At 55.3% G+C, this 22,424-nt stretch overlaps 1 protein-coding gene across 2 annotated transcripts in view; it reads right to left on the bottom strand.

Annotated features, from left to right (window-relative positions):
* Nucleotides 1-725: 725 nt before the first annotated feature.
* PPARD (peroxisome proliferator activated receptor delta) overlaps nt 726-22,424 on the bottom strand; it is an 84,139-nt gene continuing 62,440 nt past the window's right edge. The window contains exons 3-9 of one of the 2 annotated variants that reach the window (XM_081520141.1): nt 15,501-15,731; nt 6,464-6,618; nt 5,507-5,645; nt 4,785-4,987; nt 4,159-4,609; nt 2,972-3,221; nt 726-788 (exon numbers count right to left, since the gene is read on the bottom strand). In XM_081520141.1, the coding sequence (XP_081376267.1) occupies nt 2,974-3,221; nt 4,159-4,609; nt 4,785-4,987; nt 5,507-5,645; nt 6,464-6,618; nt 15,501-15,630 (1,326 nt within the window). In that variant the 5' untranslated portion in view covers nt 15,631-15,731 and the 3' untranslated portion in view covers nt 726-788; nt 2,972-2,973. Of the gene's footprint in view, nt 789-1,248; nt 1,844-2,971; nt 3,222-4,158; nt 4,610-4,784; nt 4,988-5,506; nt 5,646-6,463; nt 6,619-15,500; nt 15,732-22,424 lie in introns of those variants that run through there. The other variant, XM_081520140.1, reaches the window with a different exon arrangement.

The raw sequence follows: 22,424 nt of genomic DNA, 5'->3' as shown, positions 1-22,424 counted from the left end.
AGTATATGAGAGTTTGTGTTGTTATTCTTCCTTTCCACATTTTTGGTTTTCCTGTGCAATTTTTCTTTTTTAACTATTTCTATAGATCTTTTTTTGAGGTGCAAAAAGTGATCTCTTTGGCTGTGTCTGATATTTTTAACTCATTGAGTTTCTTTCTCTGGAAGTTCCAAGTATTTCTTTAAAAATGTTTATCATTTTTTTCCCTTAAAAGGCAAACTGTATCTTGTGTATGATTTTCATATATTTATACATTTTTAAATAATATAAAACTTATTTGGGGGCTTCCCTGGTGGTCCAGTGGGTAAGACTCGGCTCTCCCAATGCAGGGAACACAGGTTAAATCCCTGGTCAGGGAACTAGATCCCACAAGCCACAACTAAGACCCACCACAGGCAAAATCAAACAAACAAAAAACAAAAAAAAAACCCGTTTCCCATACTGCAACCAACAGCTGTATTTCTTGATGTCCTGGGGCTCTAATTTCACTGATTGTTCTGTTCATTTTCATGCAGGTTGCTTCTTCCCGTTTATCATTTTGTGGAAGTTCTGTACTGCCTGTGTTTGTCCTTCAGAAAGGTTTTGTGTCTGCTTCTTCCAGGTTCCCCAGGGCTATTACCAGCCTGGGACCCCATTTCTTCCTTTATTTAAAAAATAAACCTTTACAAGTTTCAGAAGTTTTATAGAGTTATTGCAAAGACAGTATCTTCTAATTCTCTCATGGTTGCTTTCTTCTTTTTTAGTCTAAACTTTGGACTCATTTGTCCTGAACCTCTGTGAAGGTGGCGCCACTGGAAGTAAAGGAGAAAACCGGGGTGTCAGCTAAGGAGAGAAGTGTCTGGCAGTGAACGCCAGGCTTTGGCTTTGTGAGTCCCCATCCCACTCGAGGCCCAGAAGGACTGTCTCCTCCCGGGCCCTCCTGAGCCCCTCCCAGACCCCCGCGGCCCCGAGTCTGGTTTGTGCTGTGCCTCCACACTCCCTTCTTCCATTCCCACCCCAAATGCTTCCTCTGGGTGGGATGGCACCTCCTCAGTCCTCCACAAGCCCTGCTGGTCGATGGGTGGTGAGCAGAGCCCAGAGGTGGGGGGAATGATGGGCAGCCCCACCAGCCAGAATTGACCACCTCTAGCAGAACCTCAGGCTCATTTGCCAGTGTCTCCCCCTCCGTGCATGGGCTGTGGAAGAGGTGGGGAGTCCCCTCAGCCCCTCAGGAAAAAGACTATAAAGAACTAAGTTAGTCTAAATCAATTCTTAAATATTTAATTTCCATTTATTTAAAGTTCCATCAGTCTGTATACACTATTTATATTAAAAACACAGGAAGCTGGAGCTCCTAGCAAAAATATACATTTCAATTTTGGAGACTGTTCAGACACTGAGAAGAGCTGCGGTCCTCAGTATCAGAGGAGGTGGGGGATGAGGATGGTGTGCGTGGTGGGGGAGAGAGGGCAGGGAGGGGAGAACAGGGGCCGGAAGGGAGAATTTTGCCATAGAGAGTGATCGGGGGTGTGGAAGGGCCCCTGGGGAAGACCAGACAGAACCCAGGAAGCCTGGGCTCTCACCCCACGTCTCCTGCCACCTTTCTCAGAGACCCCAGCCAGCCCCTCACCCTTCCAGGTCCACTTCCGTCTGGAAAGGCAGCCTGGGGGGGCTCTGCTCTCCATTCAGCCAGCCTCCAAGCTGGGCTCCATCCCGAGGTGGAGGTGGCAAGTGCTCGTCACTGAGGGGGAAGGATGGGGCAAGGAGTGGGGCTGGGCCGGGCAAGGTCCTGGTCACCCAAGGCGGTGCAGGGAGAGTTCCAGGCAGCTGGCTGGACCAAATACAAGGAAAGAGGAGCACAGTAGAGCTGTTGGGACAAATGGGGGTCACAGATGTGCAGGATCTGTGAGCAGGTGCTGGGCTGGGTTCACAGGACCACCCCCCTCCCTGCCCACCCAGAGATCCGGCCCAGCCCAGGGAATGGGGGCGAAGCTCTGCGGCCACCCCTGGCCCCTCTGGGCCCTCACTTGCCTCCAGGAGGGGAGGGAGGGGGGTGAGGAGCCCCCAGGTAAAGTGAGTTCAGTGCTCTTGGGGTGTGTGCTGGGGGGGAGTGTGTGGGCAGGGGCTGCAGCTGGGCTGGAGCAGGGCCGCCTCCTGTGGGCCCAGGAGGGTGTGCAGCCAGGCCCTGGCAGGGGGCAGGGGGAGATGCGGAGCTGACACGGTGGCAGGACTCGGTGGCTGCAGGGGGGAGAGCTGGGGTGCTGGTGGGGGACCCACCCCATCAACCTCCGCCTCCTGTGAGGCTCACTTCTCTTCAGTGGAGGTGTGGGGACCCCCACCCGGAGGGAACCCCACCTCTATCCAGGCTGGAGGGGTGTACCCCAGCGGCCAGCACAGGGGGCCATCAGTGACGCTGGCCTGGAAGATCAGTGAAAAGAAGACCAGGAGGACGGCGGGTATCAGGGGGCAGCCGTGGCCTCAGCAGGGCAGTGACCATCTGGGGGAGGCGGCCCCCGCCAGGGACCCAGGGATGAGGGGTTGCTCCGCAGTCAACTCACAGCTGCTTGGCTTCCCCAGGAAGCCAGGCCTAGAGCGCTTAGTGTTTCTTTGGGGTCCTTGGCTGTGAAGATGGGAGAAGGTGACTGTGGGACAGAGGGCAGGCCACACCCCTCCCGCTGGGCCCTGTTCTAGCTGCTGGTGAAGTGACACAAACTGTCTCAGAGGAAGACAAAGAGGGACAGACATGGGGCTAGGGAGAGAGAAAGGGGGAGGGGGAGAGAGGCAGGAAGCATGAGACCTACAGTGAGGAAGGAAGAGAAGGAGCAAAGAAACGAGAGAAGATGGAGGCACTGGGGAGAAGGGAAGGGAGGCTGGGGTACGGGGAGCCAGAAGCCGTGAGTCCTGCCAAGTGAGAGTGATCCTGCTGCTTGGGTGCCCGTGCTCAGGGGCTGGTCATGGGAGAAGCCCCGCGGGGGGTGCCGGCTCTGATCGCCACCTTTAGTACATGTCCTTGTAGATCTCCTGGAGCAGGGGGTGCAGCGAGGTCTCGGTCTCGGTCTTCTTGATCCGCTGCATCATCTGGGCGTGCTCGGTGACCAGCTGCCGCAGGTCGGCCATCTTCTGCAGCAGTTTGGGGAAGAGGTACTGGGCGTCGGGGTGGTTGGCCTGCAGGTGGAACTCGAGGGCGCGCAGGATGGTGTCCTGGATGGCCTCCACCTGAGACACGTTCATGAGGCCTGGCCGGTCTGTGGGGACACAGGGCAGGGGCATGGGAGGCAGGAGGCACACCTGGAGTCTCGGAGGGCAGGGCAGCCCCCTACCCCCACACTGGTGCGGGCAACTTGGCCTTGGGGACAGTGGGCCTCCCGCCTGGATCCAAACCCCTTCTCTACCGTAGACTAGCAACAAGGCTACAGGCAGGTCACTCGGCCTCTGTGGACCTCAGTTTCCTCATCTGTAAAGGAGGAATAACAGAAGTGCCTCTGGCATAGAGTTGTTATGAGGATTGAAGAGTTATAATCTAGGGAAACCTGGTGAGTTCCCTGATGGCACAGGGGATAGGAATCTGCCCATCAATGCAGGGGACACGGGTCTGATCCCTGGTCCAGAACATTCCACATGCCGTGCAGCAACTCAGCCTCTGTGCCACAACTGCTGGGCCCTCACTCTATAGAGCTGCAACTGCTGAGCCCACATGCCTAGAGCCTGTGCTCTGCAACAAACGCAGCCACCATGATGAGAAGGAGAAAGAGCCCTGGTTGACCCAACTAGAGAAAGCCTGTGCAAAGCAAAGAAGACCCAGTGCGGCCAAAAATAAATAAAGAAAAAGAAACTGAAATAGCGCCTGGCATGAAGCAAGCTCTATGCCACTGCCAGCATGAGTCTGATTATATTTGGTGTGCTGGAATTTGAAAAATGCAGGTAAGGGAAACTTTCTCTGCCACCAGAAATAACCCCCCTCACATGTTGATGCATTTCCTTTCTCTTCTATCTCATCTGCATATACTAGATCAAGCCAGTCCTGCGAATGCAAGTTAGTGCTGTGCGTGTCCCACTACCATCGTCACGAGGCCCCTTCCTCACGCTGTCAGAGCTCAGGCTCGGCCCCTGCAGCGAGAGGCCAGCCCTCAGGAGGCTGGGTCTGCGGGGGCCAGCCCACCACCCCTTCCCTGCCCCCCTTACCTCCGCACAGAATGATGGCCGCGATGAAGAGAGCCAGGTCACTGTCATCAAGCTCCAAGGCGTTGAACTTGACGGCAAATTCGAACTTGGGCTCAATGATGTCACTGAAGGGCTTTCGGAGGCTGCGCAGGAATTCCCGTGTGACAAAGCCGGTGCCGTTGGCCACGAGCAGCCCGTCCTTGTTGACGATGGAGGCCAGCATGGCGAAGATGGCCTCGTGCACACCGTACTTGAGCAGGGTCACCTGGTCGTTGAGGAAGAGGTCGCCGAAGCTGGGGATGCTCTTGGCGAACTCGGTGAGCTCACGCACGGTCTCCACCGTGGTGCACTGGCAGCGGTAGAAGACGTGCACGCTGATCTCCTTGTAGGGGGGCAGGCTGTTCACCAGCTGCTTCCAGACCAGGCCCTTCTCCGCCTGCCACAGTGTCTCGATGTCGTGGATCACAAAGGGCTGCAAACCAGGCCCCGTTAGAGGCTCGGCCTCGGGGGACCCCCGCCCGTGTGTGCTCCCACACCCTCTGCCTGTACCATGGAGGGAGGGAGAGGAGGCCTGGTTCTCCTCGCATCAGGCGGGCGGCAGCAGGGCCCAGGGCCCGGGGTGCTGCCGGCTGAGCCGTGACACTCACCGCCGTGTGGCTCGCCTTGCCGGTGAGGATGCCGCGGGCCTTCTTTTTGGTCATGTTGAAGTTCTTCAGGTAGGCGCTGTAGATGTGCTTGGAGAAGGCCCTCAGGTCGGCCACCTGGGGGTTGTGCTGACTCCCCTCGCTGGCTGTCAGCCCCGCCACCAGCTTCCTCTTTTCAGCCTCTGGCATCCGGCCGAAGCGGATGGCTGCGCAGGGAGGGGGACCGTCATGGAGGGGCCCGGGCAGGGCCCAGCACCTCTAGGGCACACGGGCCAGAGACGGAGATGTGCGTTCTGAGCACAGGGCCCTCAGAAGCTCGAGAGCCAGCAAGCTGGAAGGCTGGGGCACCCCTCCAGAATACAAGCTCGGGGAGCGGGGCTGGTCTGCTGTCTGTCTTGTTCACAGAGTCTAGCACATACAGGCCCTAACACACGTGGTCACCTACTGGCTCCTGCCTGCCCTCAGCAACCACGGCCTGAGGGGATCCTGGGCCTTGGCAGTGACTTTTCACACCATTGGGTCTTCCAGGACAGGCTCCAGGAGAGTGGTGGTTCCAACACTACTGGAGTTGGGGTCAGTTCCCAGGTCCCCGGCAGCCTGGGCTGGCTCTGAGACTCAGGGTCCAGATGGGCAAGGTCAACAGCTGACCTGCACGCTGGGCCCTGCTCTGAGGGCACCCCCTTTTGTTTCTGGGCTCCCGGAAGCCTGGTTTCAGGTCAGCTCACCATTGTGTGACATGCCCAGCGCCAGGCATTTCTGGAAGCGGCAGTACTGGCATTTGTTGCGGCTCTTCTTCTGGATTTTGCAGATCCGCTCACATTTCTCGTATTCCAGCTTCATGCGGATCGTCCGACGGAAGAAGCCCTGAGGGAGTGCCGACAGTGAGGAAGAGAAAAGCCACAAGGAAGGGAGAAAGGGTGAGGCTCCTGCCCGGCCCACTGGGTTGCACTCAGGGGCTTGATTATGCATTAAGGCGAAACAATTCCTGAATTTTGGAAGTAACGAGGGAAATATCATTGGAGAGGAGAGGCAGAAGGAAAGTAAAACAATTCTAAAACTTTTGAAATTACTCAAATAAAATACCATATTTAAGTGCTGCTTTGTTAGTTTGACGACACCAAACGTACTATGGCTAACTTAACTTACTTGTAAATGCATCTGGACACCAAACGTACTATGGCTAACTTAATTTACTTGTAAATGCATCTGGTTCTGCATTTTTCTAGGCAGTTGTTTAGTAAAATCATCTGTGAAATTTTGATGGGTGTGCAGTTAGGAGGAAGAACCCAAAAGCACCCCTGGAAAAAGAATCAAAATGTTTCCTTTTTTATAAAAGAGCCCCTCCTGGGGCCTTGAGGCGCAGGAGGCCCTGACCTCAGGGAGGTGACGCAAGCCCAAGACCCGCACTCTGTCCTGCACGTCCTCTCCTGTCAGGTCCCCAGGGGCTGCCAGCAGCCCAGGTGAGAGGCCGGGTCAGCACCACCGGTGCCCAGCGGGCCAGGCCGGGTAAGGGAACCCCTCCTCCGCTGCAGGACCCAGAATTCCTCCTGGAACCGGACCAAAGGCCTGGCTGCTGCCCAGGCAGGAATTCCGCACCGGGTCTGGTCAGGGCCTCGCCTGGCAGCGGGAAAGCTCTGTCAGGTCAGGTCACCGTGTGAGCACAGCCCACCCACAGCCCGTACCTTGCATCCCTCACACGCGTGAACACCGTAGTGGAAGCCTGATGCCTTGTCCCCGCACACCCGACACTCCATGTTGAGGCTGCCACACGAGGCCCCGTCACAGCCCATCTGCAGTTGGTCCAGCAGTGAGAGTGGAGAGCAGCTCTGGGAGAGGTCTGCGGACATACAACATGGGGTGAGGTCTGCAGACACACAACACGGGGTGAAGTCTGTAGACACAACACAAGGAGAGGTCCGTGGACACACAACATGGGGTGAAGTCTGTGGACACACAACACAGGGCGAGGTCTGCAGACACAACACAAGGAGAGGTCTGCAGACACACAACACAGGGCGAGGTCTGCAGACACAACACGGGGTGAGGTCTGCAGATAAACACACAGGGTGGCTTCATGTCCTGCCAGGCCTAAGGGGCCTGGGGAGGTGACCAGAGCCCTCAGGGGAGCATAGGTGGTGAGAAGACACCTATGAATCACACAGTCTTGGCTCAGCCACTTAAGGGCTACGTGACCTCTGGGAGTCAACCTTTTCAAAGATCAGCCTCTTCACCTAGAATGTGGGGTTAATGACAGCTTCTCTGGGAGGAGGGTGAATGTGTCCAAAGCCTTTCCCCCAGACCTGACACCCTGCAGGTGTTCCAGAAATTCTGCTCACTATCTGGCCGAGTCAGAGCCTGCCTGGGCGGACTCACCACTGGTGAAGAGAGGGCATGGGGGATGGCTGTGTTTTGGGAGGATGGCAGCAAGAGGGAAAAAGCAGACAGAGTCTCTTCCACTGTCCTTAGGAAGTGGCTTCCTAGTTTACAAGGCTCCACTGGGTAGGCCCATGGGAGACTGTGCGGCATGGTTTGCAGGGGCTTCAGAAGCACCCCCACCCCAGAGGTCTGATTCCTGCATGGACTCCAGAGATGCTGTGAAGAGTCTCTCAAGAAGCTCAAGTCCATGCCCACGAAATTTCTTGCTTGACTGAGCAGAAAAAGCAGAAGTCTCAGTCATGCTGACCGGGCAGCAGACTGAACTTCCTTGAGTGTTTTCCTATTACTAATAAAGGCACAGATGTCTGAGCCCCGTATTGGGAGTGTCAGTGAGGAAAGCAGTTGGCCACGGGGGACTTCAGGGTATTAGTGCTGTCGGCTGACTCACTCACTAAGAAGGGCTGGGGGGTCTCTCCTGAATGCCTCCTCGGACGCTCAGAAACGAGCCCTTCCCAGGGAAGGGAGCCTGACTGAGCCCCAGCACAATGCTGCTTCGTGATGCCACGGGTTGCCCGTCTCCTCTGCCAGGCTAGCCTGACAACCTGCCGTCCTCTGCCTTCTTCCCTGATGTGCACCCTCCTCAGGGGCAGGGGCCAAATCCCCAGAGCAGAGGCGCTTGGAGCAGACGGTGCCACGCGGAGACCCCAGCGGTGGTGGTCAGCCCAGACGTAACGTGTTCCAGGCTGCCTTCTGCCCTCTCTACAGTACAGTCACTCTGCAGAAGATCTTGACTCCTGGGACTTCCCTGGTGGTCCAGTGGTTAAGAATCTGCCTTCCAGTGCAGAGGATATGAGTTCAATCCCAGGTCAGGGAACTAAGATCCCACATGCCGCGCGGCAACTAAACCTGGGTGCTGCAACTACTGAGCCCGAGAGCCACAATTAGAGAGAAAACCCGAGTGCAGCAACGAAGACCCCGCACACAAAACCAGACCTGATGCAGCCAAATAGACAAATAAATAGAGGGCTTCCCAGGTGGGTCAGTGGTAAAGAAATCCGCCTGCCAGTGCAGGAGACACAGGAGACACAGGTTCAATCCCTGGGTTGGGAAGAGACCAGGGAGAAGGAAATGGCAACCTGCAGCAGCTGCTCGCCTCCCGGCTGCGAGGGTAGGGGTGACACGGCCCCTGCTTCCTGAAACAGCCGGGCAGGCCTGAGGACAGGGGCACTCACTGCAGGGAGCGGGTGGCCTGGGGGAGGGAGCCCTTCCCGTCTCAGGAACCCTTGAGTGTACTCAGAGTTGGGCGACCCCGTCAGGACGTAAGGGCCACAGGGCAGGGCCTCTGTCTACAGGGGCGCTGCTCCTGGACGTAGGGCAGGTGGCCAGCGACTTTGGACTGAGGGTCCTCCAGCCGCCCAGGGCTCGGTGCCCTCTGGCTGGAGGGGCCGGGTAGGACCTGCCGCTCCTGGAGGGCATGGAATGCACGTCACCCGCTGCTGGGAGAAAACGAGATAACAGGAGGAGGCTCTGTGGAGATCTGCGCAGACGCTGGCAGGGAGGGCTTCCGGCACTTCCTCCCCGATCTGTGTGGACTGTATGCGTGTTTGCTTTCTGGCACTTCTCGTAAGCGGTGTTGCTTTTGTGGTTTGCACGTCTCCCTCCCCTGCTAGCCTCCGCATGTCTCTACTCACATTCTCTTTGGATCTCGAAGGCCACCTCCTCCACCGAACCTGGGTTCAAAGTGACCTATCACCCCAGGCTGTTCCCACCTCCCCACGAAGAGGGTGCCTCCTTGTCCCAGTTGTGGCCATGGAGGGCTGGCAGGCGTCTGGTCACTTGGTTGCTGCTGGCACTGCTTGTGGCAATGCCACCCTCTCTTTTCACTCATTTGCTGAGCACCTGCTAAGCGCAGAGTGGGAGTCGGACCCTGCCCTCAACCAGCTGAGGTAAGGAAACCAGGACCCAAGGTAGCAAGTGACAAGGCTGGCCGGAGGTGGGGCAGGCAGCGAGGTGCAGGCCTGCGGAGGAGCTGCTGCTGGGCGAGGGTGTCAGGGAATGTGACTGCTCCCCTCTCTGGGCTCAAAGGTCAGGGCTTCAGATGACCCCCAAGTTGGTTCCAGGTTCTCAGAAACAGCAGGCCTGGTGTGGGGGGTGAGAATGGACTCAAGAGCCCTGTGGGCAGTTCAAGTCGGGGTCCAAGGCTCAGACCTAAGCTCTGTGCCTGGGCCTGTCTCTTCTGCAAATGGAGTTGACAGCAGCGTCTGTCTAGAGTCATGGTGAGGCACATAGGCGTTAACAGAGAAAGCTCCTGGACCTTGGCAGTGCTGTGTAAATCCGCTTCGGTGAGGATGGGACTTAAGTTTCTGCAGTTCCCAAGCCTGTGCCCACTTGGCAGAGGCTGGGCCTTCTCCTTCCTCTGGCTGCTGGTTCCTCTTCTCCACGGCTTCACAGAAACCAAGACAGGGGTGGAGAGCCCTCTGCTTATGAGGCCGGGAGAGCTCCCAACGAGACTGGGCGCCCCTGCTCCACATGCCCTGCTCAGCCTGAAAGAAGCCAAGGTGCCAGCCCCATGTACCACCCATGCAGGCAGATCTCCGGACGGCAGGGAGAGGCCCTGGGTGAGTGTCCCGGGGGTGGCGGGGAGCAGGCAGGGAGAGCTGCAAACTGGACCAGGGGGGAAACAGGCCCAGGGCAGCACTGGCGCCCCAGGTACGTCTGCTCCCCGCCAGGCGGTGGACGACCACGGGGAGGGAGGGAGGCCTGGGGCAGGAGGTGACGGGGTGAGCGCCAGCCCCCCGCCTATTAACTGATGCACAGGCAGAAAGAGGCAGTGGAGCTGAGGGCAGGGATGCGAGCAGTGCGTGCATCCCGCAGGGGCAGGCCTTGCTGCGGGGAGCTGGTGTGCTGGGTACTCCTGTCACTTCACGGTGGGCGTTCCAAAGATACAGGTTCTGTTTCTTCCCTGTTCACTACCCGGCTTAAACGTTTATTCTCCAATCGTCACCATATTCTACCCAAAGGTGCTAATGGCAGAAAGCTCCCCACTCAAGGGACCCGCTTCTGAAGGCTCCTTGCCTACCCATGATCTCCCAGTGGGAGAATCCCACAGAGAGAGGAGCCTCGCGAACCACAGTCCACGGGGTCACAAAAGTGTCGGACAGGACTGACCAACTGAGCATGTACATCATTTCAAACCACCCTGGGAGTCAGTAACTGCCACCATTTAAAGATGAGGGGACCGAGGCCCAGGAGCTTATGGGTTTTGTCCACGGTCACCTGTTCAGTACATGGTAGGACTGGAGTTGGTCCCTCAATCCGAGAACCCCTGCAAGGGCCATGTGTTTGAAGCAGTAACGCCCTGTTAGTGCACGCCCAGTGTGTCAGGACCCCCACTGGACGCTTCACACATCAGCCTCACGTGACCCACACAACAACCCTTCAAGCGGGTCACTTACGGCTCTTTCATAGATGAGGAAACAGGCTCAGAAGGCTAGGTGACATGCTGACAGCGGCTAATTCTGCGTCAGCTTGGCCAGGCCAGGTACCCATGAAACCCAGTTTTTTGGTCAAATCCAGTCTAACAAGTTACTGTGAAGGTATTTTTTGATACGACTGATATTTAAGTCATGACTCCCCACAATGTGAGAGGCCCCTGCCGGTCAGCTGAGGGCCTTAGGAAAATGAGATCAAGGCCTTCGCCAGGCAGAAGGAATGCTGCCTGCAGGCTGCTTCCGACTCGAGCGCCATCATCACTGCCCCAGGTCTCCGGCCTGCTGGCCTGCCTGCAGAACTTCAAGTTGCCAATCGTCATAATTACATGATCCAGTTCCTTAAAATACATCTCTCTGTCTACACACACACACACACACACACACACACTCGCTCTTGGTTCTCTTTCTCCACAGAGCCCTAACACTGTGGCAGACTGAAAATTATACCTCAGAACCCCCAGGGCTGAGCTCTGACCCCCTGCACTAGATGACCACCCATACATACGTGTGCATGCGTGTGTGTACTTGTGTTCATAACTACTAATCAATAGTTTGTGGTTAGGATCAGCGAGGAGACGAGTCACTGCCGAGTATATAACCGGAGTGTCTGGACTCAGCATAAGCACTAGCCCCATCACGCAGAGAGTGAAGTATCAGCTGCACCATCTCTGATTACAAGTTCAGCAAACAGACACTACTGACCGTACTCACGTCATCGCTTGGCCTGCCTGTCTATCTAGTCTCCATCGCTGGAGGTATGCTGTTCTCAGAGCTGGGAGGGTGGCCCAGAGGGAACAGCCCTGTCTATTTACTTTGCTGGCAGAGCCCCCAAAGCAAACAGCTTCTGAAGACAGGGCTAGTTCTGTGGCACTCCGGGGCTGGGTGACCCGGCAGTCTCCTTACGCCTGCTGTCCTGTTCACCTGGCCTGCGGGCTCCTCAGGGCAGGTCCCCAGCTGTGCCTTCCCCTGGATGGCCAGCCCCTGCGGACCCCCGTCAGGCACTGCTGAGTGAGAGGAAGGGCCGAGGCCGGGAGGAAGGACACTGTCTCCCTCAGCCCTGTGCGGAGACCCCTGACCTCCCCCTTGGGTGTGACTGGGAGGTTCATCACTGCCGCCGGAGGGGAGGGGGCAGGAGAGGGGGGTGAGGGCTGGCTCAGCGCCCCCGCCGGCCAAGGACTCGGGCACGCAAGCGTCCTTGCTGCTGAGTGCTCATGTGAGGCCCGTCCTGCCCGCCTCCTGGAAGCGGGGGTGCTTGGCGGGTGCTGAGCTAGGTACAGAGATGCACAGCGTCAGCGCAGAACCTCTAGGGGTTCAGAGGGAGCCAAACTATGTGGCCTCCTGGCTGTCTCAGGGCTTGAGATGGTGCCTCATCCTCTTGGGTCTGTAAGGGGACTCCAGAGGCCAAAGTCACAGACTCACGGGGAGGAACAGGGAACCGGCAGGTGCTGGCACACCTGTGGCAGGTCACATGCCACCATGACTCCCACCCGCCGGCCCTTGAGAGGGGCAGGATTTCTGGCCGCACCACGCAGCGTCCCCGACCAGGGATTGAACCCGGGCCACCAGGGTGAAAGCCGGAAATCCTGACCATGAGGTCACCAGGGAAGTTCCAGGACGCAGCCCTAAAGGGTGAAGAGACTGAGAATGGAGAGGTGAGGCCCTCTCCAGAGGCCCGCGGTCCAGAGTGGTAGATCTGGGGCTCCTGCCCTGGGTGGTGGGATCCCCGACACAAGAAGCTCTGTTCCCGGGGCCCCTCACCTGCTGGCTGCTTTGTTGTTTTTTTTTAAAGAAAACAACAGCTAGTTTATTTCACCCTTTTAAAGAAAGCAATTCATTTGCTTTTTAAGTTATGAGAATGCTGGAGGCTTGCTGGGAAAAACACACAAGGGCACGCATGCAGCATGTGACAGACCCCCCCCCATAATCCTACTCCTCCAAGCAGCCCCCAGCGCTCTGGCTACTCTTCCAGTACCTTCTGAGGTATGTGAGGACTTTAAACAGTGGGATCCTCAAGCTGTTGGGAGCTTACTTCCCTGTCAGTGTATACAGACCCACCTCCTTCTTCCTACTGACCACACGGCAGCCCGCTGCACAGCTCTCCCACAGTTTACATAACCAGCTCCCCACACACGGGCGCTTTCCAATTGTCTGCTATCACGAACGGCGTGGCTGTGGATGAGTGTGGAGATCTCTGTGCACCCTGAGCGAGTATTTACACTGGATATGTTCCTCAAAGAGGAGCTGTAGGACCGAAGCAGCACACGCTAAGTGCTGGCCTGCACCGCCAAGCTGCCCTCCCACCCTCGGGGGCTGCAAGGGCAGCCGGGTCCTCACCACCAATCTGATGCTAAATGACATCTCATCTGAAGATTCCTTCTTTGGCTGTCTAGTAGACTGAAAAACATTTCCTGTTTTCTGGCCATCTGTCTGTCTGTCCTACCGTGAACTGCCTGCTCCTGCTTTTCTCATGGGGGGCTCGCCTCGTAGAATTTTACACACTATGGCTTTCACTTAGCGATCAGGTTAAACAACCCCCTCCTGTTTCAATTACCAAACAAGCAGGTCTTTCTACTGCCAAGTCATCCACTTACTGATACACGGAATCTACTAAACACCACATCGTACACAGCACTGTGAGACCGGCTGGGCAAACTCTGTCTCAGACACCTCCCTGTGTGCCCGAAAACCCACCAGCTCCCCAAGACTCCATCACGTCACTTGCCTCGCCTGCTTCTGCATCAGCTACCGCACGCTGCTCTGCAGGTGAACAGGCTACCACTTGGGGATATGGTCCCACAAGGTGCACAGGAAACCACAGGACAGGCCACCACGCTGGTAACTCCTCCATGCCCGGGGACGGTGTGGGCCAGGCAGGCGGTGAGGCCACCGACCCCGAGGCCCTCTCTTCCCCTGCTCTCTCCCTGGTGTCCTTGGTGACATCTCTCGCTCCTTCTTAGCCCCCAGGGTCTCCCCTCTGCCTCCTCACCCTGCGCGCCTGTCTCCGGCTCAGACAGTGTGTGCCGCTGACACTACAGGACGGATGGCTGCAGGCTAGCCAGTCCTCTCTTCTGAGGAAGGTCGGTCTGCAAAGCCATCCCAGCTACTGGCCACCCAACAGGGAGCAGGTGACCCTGGGGGCGGGGGGACGCCTTCTCTCGGGGCCTGGAGTCACAGCAGCGTACTTCCCTCATGCCTGGGTGTCTGGTGGGACCGGAGGGACTGGACAATGGCTCTCCAGTAGCCCAACCACCCTGTGCCCCGAGGAGGAGGAACCTCCGCAATGGCCAGGCTCCTGCTGTGCAGGTTCAAAGCAGTGTGACCCAGGGATTCAAGCCTCTCGTCGCTGCAGGCTGAGGCAGGGGCCAGTCTGACCTCAACAGCCCCCGTCCGCCCTGCCTCAACTCCAGACCCCGTCCGCCCCCTCCTCCCCATGCAGACCCAGGGGGCCAGCCCGTTCCTCTGCCTGCAGCCACCCCTTGCAGTCGGGATCCCCTTCAGCTGAAACCAGCAGCAAAGTTGGGATGCCCCTCGGGGCTGCACATCCTCCACTGACCCAGAGCTCCCTCTGCGGGAAGGGAGCAAGGATTGCTGGACGTGTCAGCACTCTGGTGCAGGGGGCGGGAGAGAGCTGGGGTGAGGCGGCGAGGGAAGGGGCGGCATCGGCAGCAGAGAAAGCCCGGGGGAGAGGGGGCATCTGCGTGACCCTGGTGGTGGACCCAACAGCACAACGATGACAGGAAGAGGATGATGGAGCGGCGCAAGGTGCCCGAGGAAGGCGTCTGCACTGACGCTGGCAGCAGATACCGGGGAGCCAACACGTGAGGCGAGAGAAGCTAACATCTGTCTGGTCATTCTCACTAACTGCTTGCTGCTGCTGCTGCTGCTGCTAAGTCGCTTCAGTCGTGTCCGACTCTTTGCGACCCCACAGACGGCAGCCCACCAGGCTCCGCTGTCCCTAGGATTCTCCAGGCAAGAATACTGGAGTGGGTTGCCATTTCCTTCTCCAGTGCATGAAAGGGAAAAGTAAAAGTGAAGTCGCTCAGTCATGTCTGACTCTTAGCGACCCCATGGACTGCAGCCCACCAGGCTCCTCCATCCATGGGATTTTCCAGGCAAGAGTACTGGAGTGGGGTGCCATTGCCTTCTCCACACTAACTGCTTAGCATCTGCCTAATCACAAAGCGCCCTGATGACGTGTACCTAGCCCTAGATGAACTGGGCTGTGTCCTCTGTCTAACCCTGGTCATCACACGCACCGGCGGTCTGTCTAACCCTGGTCATCACACGCACCATGGTCTGTCTAATGCTCGTCATCACACCTACCAGTGGGCTGTCTAATGCTCGTCATCACATGTACCGGCGGTCTCTCTAACCCTCGGCATCACACCTACCGGTGGTGTGTCTAATGCTCGTCATCACACGTACTGGTGGTCTGTCTAACCCTTGTCATCACACGTACTGGTGAGCTGTCTGCATGTTGCTGATGCATGCCTGTCCTGGGTCCCGTGTAGTGTGAGAGGTGGGATATCAACAGCAACACGCATTACAAACACTAACTCGTTCAATTCCCACAAAAGCCTGCGTGTACATCTGCTATAACCTGTGTTCTCTAGGAAGAAGGGATATAACTTGCCCAGATGCTGCAGCTGATGAGCAGCAGAGCAGGGCTGAGACCCTGGGCTGCCCGGCTCCGGCCCTTAACCACCCTGCTCCCCTGCCCCCATGACAAGGCTGTCCGCAGCGGGCCCGGCTCCCCGTCCCGACTCCGTCTGCGTCCCCGGCCCCCCTCACCTGTGCAGCTGCAGGCCTGGCTCCCCGTCCTGACTCCGTCTGCGTCCCTGGCCCCCCTCACCTGTGTAGCTGCTGGAAGGAAGTGAGTGCTCTGGTCCCCCGTTGAGCTCTGGGGCTCCTTCTGCCTTTGCCGCTTCCTCTTTCTCCTCCTCTGGCCGGGCCTCAGGGGCTTCCTCCGGGGGCTGCTCCATGGCTGACTTCCCCTGGGCGCCACGCCTGCAGGCCCGGTCATAGCTCTGGCATCATCTGGGTCTGGACGCAAACGGAGCTCTACAGGGCAGTTCCCGTCAGCCTGGGCGAAGGGGAAGACAGGCGGAGGTTGGGGAGGATGAGAGAGTGACAGAGTAGGGACGGATGGGGAGGGGAGCCCCCACCCGGGAGGGCGGGAGGGGTGCGTCCTGCTGCCCCTACTGGGGCAGGAGCACCTCAGGCCTGCGGTGAGCCAGTCTCTACTCCTGGCATCACGGGTCACTGCCCCTCCACCCTTTGCCCACCTGGCTCTTACAGCGGGTTTGTGGGCTTCAGAGCAGTCTCTGTGAGCCAGATGGGGTGGGCAACGCGCCCCCATGAATCCTTCCCCGCATCCTGCTCTTTGAGCCTCCTGAGCTTGCAGGAGCCACATGGGAACGGCCTGAGGGCCTTTGTCAAATTCTCCAGCCCCTGCTGGAGATCCTCATGTGCATCAGGCCCCCCAACCCCCATCCTGTCCCCACCAGGCCCAAGAATCATCGCTCTCCTAAGCACCTGGCTTGAAGGGAGTGGATCCCACCCTTCCTGCCTTTGGGAGAAGGAAAAAGACATGAGCCCTGCCCAGTAGGCCAGCAGCTGACGGTGGGTCTGCAACCAGACCATCAGCGCAGAGCCACCGGGCAAGGGGCGATGCACACGGTCCCGGAATCTGGGTTCTTGGGTGGTGACCCCTATACGTCACCCTGGAGGGGGAAGTTCCAACCCTCAACAAGTCTTGTCCACAAATCGCCCGTAAGTGAGAGGGCGCAAGGCCACGAGATGTGGGGAGAGCCCCGGCAGGGAACACCTCTCGGGGATACAGCCTGAGAAGAGATGCAGAGGCGGCACACTGAGGAGTGGTGGGGGACCCTGCTGGCAGGGCGAGGGGGACACAGGAGAGAGGACTTGAAGGGAGGCTGGGAAGGCGGGCTGAATCCCGGCATGTGCACTTCAAGCTCCCTGACACAGGCATGTGACTAGACTGTCCCGTGGCGGTGCAGACCCGGAAAACTAACAGCAGAAGAGACCTGTCTCAGGGAAATTCAAGCACCTTTGGGACCTCACCCTGGATGTCCCACAGGCAGCTCAAACTCAATCGATCCAAACAGAAGCCATGTTCTGGCCCCGAGCTGGCCCTTCCCTCCTCTGGTAATCCCTACCTCTGTGACCCAGATGCCCAACGATCGCCTATCAAAGCCAGAAAGTGGGAGTCACTCGAGACTCACCTCTCTCACCCTGCTCTAGACGTGCCAACTTGGCTGTACTGGAATCACTGGGGACCTATCCGCATAGATTCTCATTTGACTGGTTTGGGAGCAGCTTGGGCATCGGGATTTTTATTTTTAATTCTTCTGGGGATTGTAATGCACAGCCAAGCTTGAGAACCCCTGTGCTACAGTAAAGCACCTTCCAACTGGCAATAAATCGTTCCCTCTTAATCATTCCTTCCCACCAGGCCTTCATCTTCCCTTGTGTGGACTGACACAATGACCTCTTAAATTGGTCTCTAAAGGCAGTTTGGAAATTCAGCGCCAGGCTCTAAGAGCTGGGGAGCTAGGAATCCGCAGATGTGTGTGTGTGGGGGGGTGCACATTCACTGACATGACAGCCGCAAGATGGAATTCAGTTCATTCAAGACTGACATGTCACAGGACAGCCAACAGCGCGGATGACGAGGCAGCGGCCAGAGATGGGAGAGACTCAGAATAGACAAGTATGTCAGGACAAGTGACGGGCTGTTTTTGTTTTTTTGGGGGGAGGGTAGTCAACCATGTCAAATGCTGCAGAGTTTAAGGGTGATAAACAGATTCATGGCCACTGAATTTGGTGACCGTGAGGTTATCTTTGACCTTGTTATACAAATTTCAGCCAAGTGGGTGGGTTAGAAAGAGGGGCTCTGAAGAATAAGTGGCAGCAAGTAAGCTGGGACAGTGAAGGAGACTTACTGTTAAAAGATTATGTCAGGGAAAAAATATTCATAAGAGGATGTAGCTTGAAAAGCTAGCAAAGCCAGGAGGAGGTTTTTTGGAATAGAGGAGACTCAAGTAAGCTGTGGCTAAACAAGAGGTCTTCTGAGAAAGACCGTCTGAAGATTCAAGCGGGAAGCTGGGGCAGGACGACTGATGGGAGGGAATAACTCAAGGGCACAGGATGAGGAAAACACGAAAAGCTGCAACACTGTCTATGTGGAGGGGTGCTGAAGCTCACAGGGAACGACCTCACTTTTTAGTTAACCTGAGTATAAGGGAGAGTTGTCTACTGAGAGTAAAAGAGGACTTGAAGAAAGCAAAGAGGCTGCATGGAGGTAGGGAATTAACTGGAGAGAAGTAAAAAGAATTATATAGAAAGGCTATGGTAAATAAACCAGTGAGGCACTGGCACAAGAACAGGTAATCATTGAAAGAGAATCTACAAAGTCCATGAACAGATACAAATGCATATGGGACAGGACTTGAATGGTATAAAGATGGCACTCCAGGGAGAGACAAATGGAGAGAGTAACACTGAAACATTTACGTTACCATATGTAAAACAGATAGCCAGTGGGAATTTGCTGTATGACTCAGGGAACTCACCCGGGGCTCTGTGGCAACCTAGAAAGGCGGGATGGGGTGGGAGGTGGGAGGGAGGCTCACGAGGGAGGGGGCATACAAATACCTATGACTGATTCATGTTGCTGTTTGGCAGAAACTAACACAATATTGTAAAGCAGTTATCCTCCAATTAAAAATAAATACTTTTATTGTTTACAAAAGACGGCACTCCAGAAAGAAAAGACAGATTCTTCAGGAAATAATATGGGGACAAGTGAATAGCCATCTGGATCCCTACCTTGTATCTTATACCAAGTCAAGGTCCAAATAAATCAAAGGTTTTAAAGTTAAAACAAAAATACCTGAACATAAAAAGTGCTGAAAAGCTAAGAGGAGGAAAAGTGAAGATTGATACTAAAATCCACAAAACTTAATGGGTAAAAAAAATTAATAAATGCTATTTCATAAAAATACAAACTTACTACAAAGTAAAAAAACAAAAAACAACCAAAAAACAAACAAAAAAAACCCCTCAGGGACTTCCCTGGTGGTCCAGGGGCTAAGGTCTACACTCCCAATGCAGGGGGCCCGGGTTTGATCCCCGGTCAGGGAACTAGTTCCCATATGCTGTAAATAACAGTTCTTGTGTTGCAACTAAGACCCAGCACAACCAAACACACACACACACACACAAAACCCAGAAGAGAAAAAAAACAAAACAGGTAACGGACTGGGAAATATATATGCAATTCATTAGACAAAGGGCTAACTGCTCTAAAATAGTTTCTATAAATTAAGTAAAATACCAGCAATCCAACCAAAAAATGGGCCCAAGATACAAAAGATATAGAAAAAAGGTATACATTTACTTCTTAAATATATGAAAACACACTCAACATCATTTATAAAAAGAGAAATACAAATTAAAACATCACTGAAATATACTTTTTTTTTTTTTGCCACACCGTGGCAGCTTGTGAGATTTTAGTTCCCCGACTAGGGACTGAACCTGGGCCCTTGGAAGTAAGAGTGCAAAGTCCTAACCACTGGGCTGTCAGGGAATTCCCTGAAATATACTTTTTACAATCTGGTTAAAACAAACGCTAACACTCTGTGGCTATGCATATGGGGAAATATCATCTCACATGCCCCTTGTGGGAAGGTAAATTAGCACAACCTCTAAAGAGGGTAATTTGGCTACATCTCTTAAATTACTGGACACATTCCCTTTGACCCAGAGATACCATTTCTAGGTTGTATCTTATAGCTATCCTTCCACTGAAGGATAGTGACACACAGTATTGGCACAAGGTTACTCATTACAGAATTATTTGACTAGCACATGGGTGGGGAACAAGCTAGATATCCATTAACAGGGGACAGCCATAAACAAGGATGATGATGTTTATGGACTGGTGTGGGAGTATCTCTAAGATATATTAATAAGAGAAGAAAGCAATCTGCAAAATGAAGCGAAGAGCTATACTTGTGCAAAAAAGATATACCGAAGTTGGAGTTGATCTGATAAGATACTGCTGGAAAGCTACATAAGAACTAGGAACACTGGCTGCCTCTGTGGAGAGGACTGAGTGTATGGGTCAGAGATTTTTCATTGTATCATTTTTTTTTTTTTAATTTTGTTGGGGTATAGTTGATTTACAATGTCATATTACTACCATACCTTTTAAATTCTGAACTTAAAGCATGTTACTTATCCTGAAAATAATTCAAATTGGAATAAAATGAAAAGGCAAAACTTACAAACAATAATGTGGAAGATGAGAGGACGTGATGAGCGTTAAACTACTCAAGTCCTTTCTCAGGAGACAGCTGGAGATGCTGATGAACATTACGGTACACGGAAAAATTTCAAAGGTAACCACTAAGACACTGTAACCAGAACGTATGATTTCCAAATTATTACAGCACAATGGGAGAACTTGGGAGAAGTCATGTAAAACTCTGGCTTTCTGACTGAGGAAAGTCTCACAGATGGGAGCCTTAACAACTGCATGCAATGGAGGATGGTGGACTGGTCCTATGACAGAAAGGGCGTGGTGGTGGGAAAACTGGGAAGTTTCCAATAAAGTCTGCAGTCTGCTTGATTCAGCTAGTATGAACAGTACTGTACCAGCCTTCATTTCTCAATTTTGGTAAGTGTGTCTGGTATATGGGAACTCTGTACAATCTTTTCAGTATTTCGATAACCCTAGACCTTTTCAAAATACAGATAAAAAACAAACTTAAAAAAAATCTGGCTTTCTTGTTTCTCTTAAAAATTAAGCAGACCCGGCCAGTGCACGCACTCCTGGGCTGCTTCCCTCATTTACGACACGTGAACTGCCCCCACTTGCAGGGATAAGAGTCTGGTTAGTGTAAACCGGTTCCTCAAGGATCACTCTCTGATCATCCCTGGGCACTCCACTTGGGAATCACCGGACCTAGAGCGAGGGAAGTGCTCAGAGGCGCAGCTGCTGCCGCGAGACCCTGACTGATGAGCGCGGCCACCTGGGGCAGTCACCCCCAACTGCTACCAATTCCCATTCCCCTTCTTTCTCACTGAGCCCTCTCACCTTCCGTGGATCAGCTATGTGCCTAGCTACACACTCAATCTCCCACACTGTCCAGCAGTTACAGTGCTTGGGTGACAATTCTGGCCAACCGCATGTGAACAGAAATCTGCTGGAAGGGTCTCCTGGAAACACGAGCCTGAGAAGACAGCTCAAGAGGGTGAGGCTGAAAGCAGGAAGGAGCCGGGTCGCCACAGCATCGTGGAGCTGCAGAATGAGCCCTGGAACATTGTCCCCAGACCATTTACTAGGTGGAAAAATAAAGTGCTAGTATCCCAAGGCCCTGTTTGCCAGATTTCAGTTCCGTGCAGTTGAACGCCGCCCGAGCTGACACAGCAGCAGGACAGAAGAGGAGAGTGGGGCCGTGGGGAGGGTGGTGGCAGCACTGGAAGGGACCTGGGTGACCACCGAGGGCAGTGGGCGCCTGGCGAGCAGGAAACCCTCGACAGAAACTAGCGAGTATCCAAACAACGAGGACCGGAGACGCGGATTCCTCACACTTCACAGAACGAAAAAGTCTGGAGGTTGAGGAGGCAGGGCCGGGCTCGTGGCTGAAGCATCCAGGAGACTCTGATGAGCAGTGTCGCGGATGTGCCACGTGGTGACGGGAGGCGGGCAATGGGAACTCTGTGAGCCCCAGGCGTGGTGGTGGCCCTGACCACAGAAATGAGTGCATGAGGCCGATCAGAACAAACTGCTCTGGGATCTGTGGAGACGGGGTTTCAGTGGAGACAGGGAAATCCCACAGGGCTGTGGGGAGGGCCACGAGGACTGGGGCCCCCTTGGAGGAGGAAAACTGGAGGAAAAACCACACTTCTCTGTATAGATACTTGACACAATATTTTCTCACACATTCCCTCGTACTATCTGAGTGACCCTAGGACACAGGACAGAATTCACTGTCAGGACCGACCCTGGAGGGGGGGCAGGAGCTGACCGAGGTCCCTCCACAGGGCAGGCTTGGCCCAGTCCTCACAAGCACACCCCCCGCCCCGCCCTCTGGCCAAGGCCAGCCCCAGGGGCTCCCCTGGGCAGATGAGCAAAGAGACAAAAAGTGCAGGCCCGCCTGGCCTGACAAGCGTCTCTCAGAGAACATGCCAGAGGATGCAGCAGAGGACCACAGCCTGCAGACCCCACGGGGCCCGAGTCCGGCCGGCCTCCCTGGGGCTGCAAGCGCAAGGCCACCTTACACACCCGACACTCCCGAGCCCCAGCTTCCTGTCCGCAGACCCGCTGGGAGAATGTTCTTTCACCACGACCAGAGGAGCTCTTCTCAGGTTCTGGGGGGCAAGTGGTGGCCTCCTGAAACCAGATGTGATTCTGGGCTCTGGCTAGAGTTCGGGACTTGGGGCCAGGGTCTCTGGATTCCAGGGGGATGTGCCTTCCCAGGCCAGAGCTATCTCTCTGCCTGTGACCACTGAGGGACACCAGCTGAGGGGGAGCTGCAGTATGGCTGTTCTAAGACCCACAAACACAGCCCTTGGGGCTGTTGCTCACTCAGATGGAACCCTAAGCTGCGGCCCATCCCTGCAATTTGCCAGAAGCCGTCCACTGTCATACAGCCCCAGTTGTTCCGTCTACAGCTGAGGTCTGCCCTCTACCCAGAAGCCAAGGCCGCCCTTCCCCCAGGGCCCAGGCCCACAAACTGGGTTT

Source organism: Giraffa tippelskirchi, chromosome 8, assembly GCF_054371585.1.
Source record: "Giraffa tippelskirchi isolate mGirTip1 chromosome 8, T2T-mGirTip1v1.2.pri, whole genome shotgun sequence".
NCBI lineage: Eukaryota > Metazoa > Chordata > Mammalia > Artiodactyla > Giraffidae > Giraffa > Giraffa tippelskirchi.
Note: the sequence above shows the minus strand (reverse complement) of the source record. Positions and strands in the feature narration are given on the sequence as shown.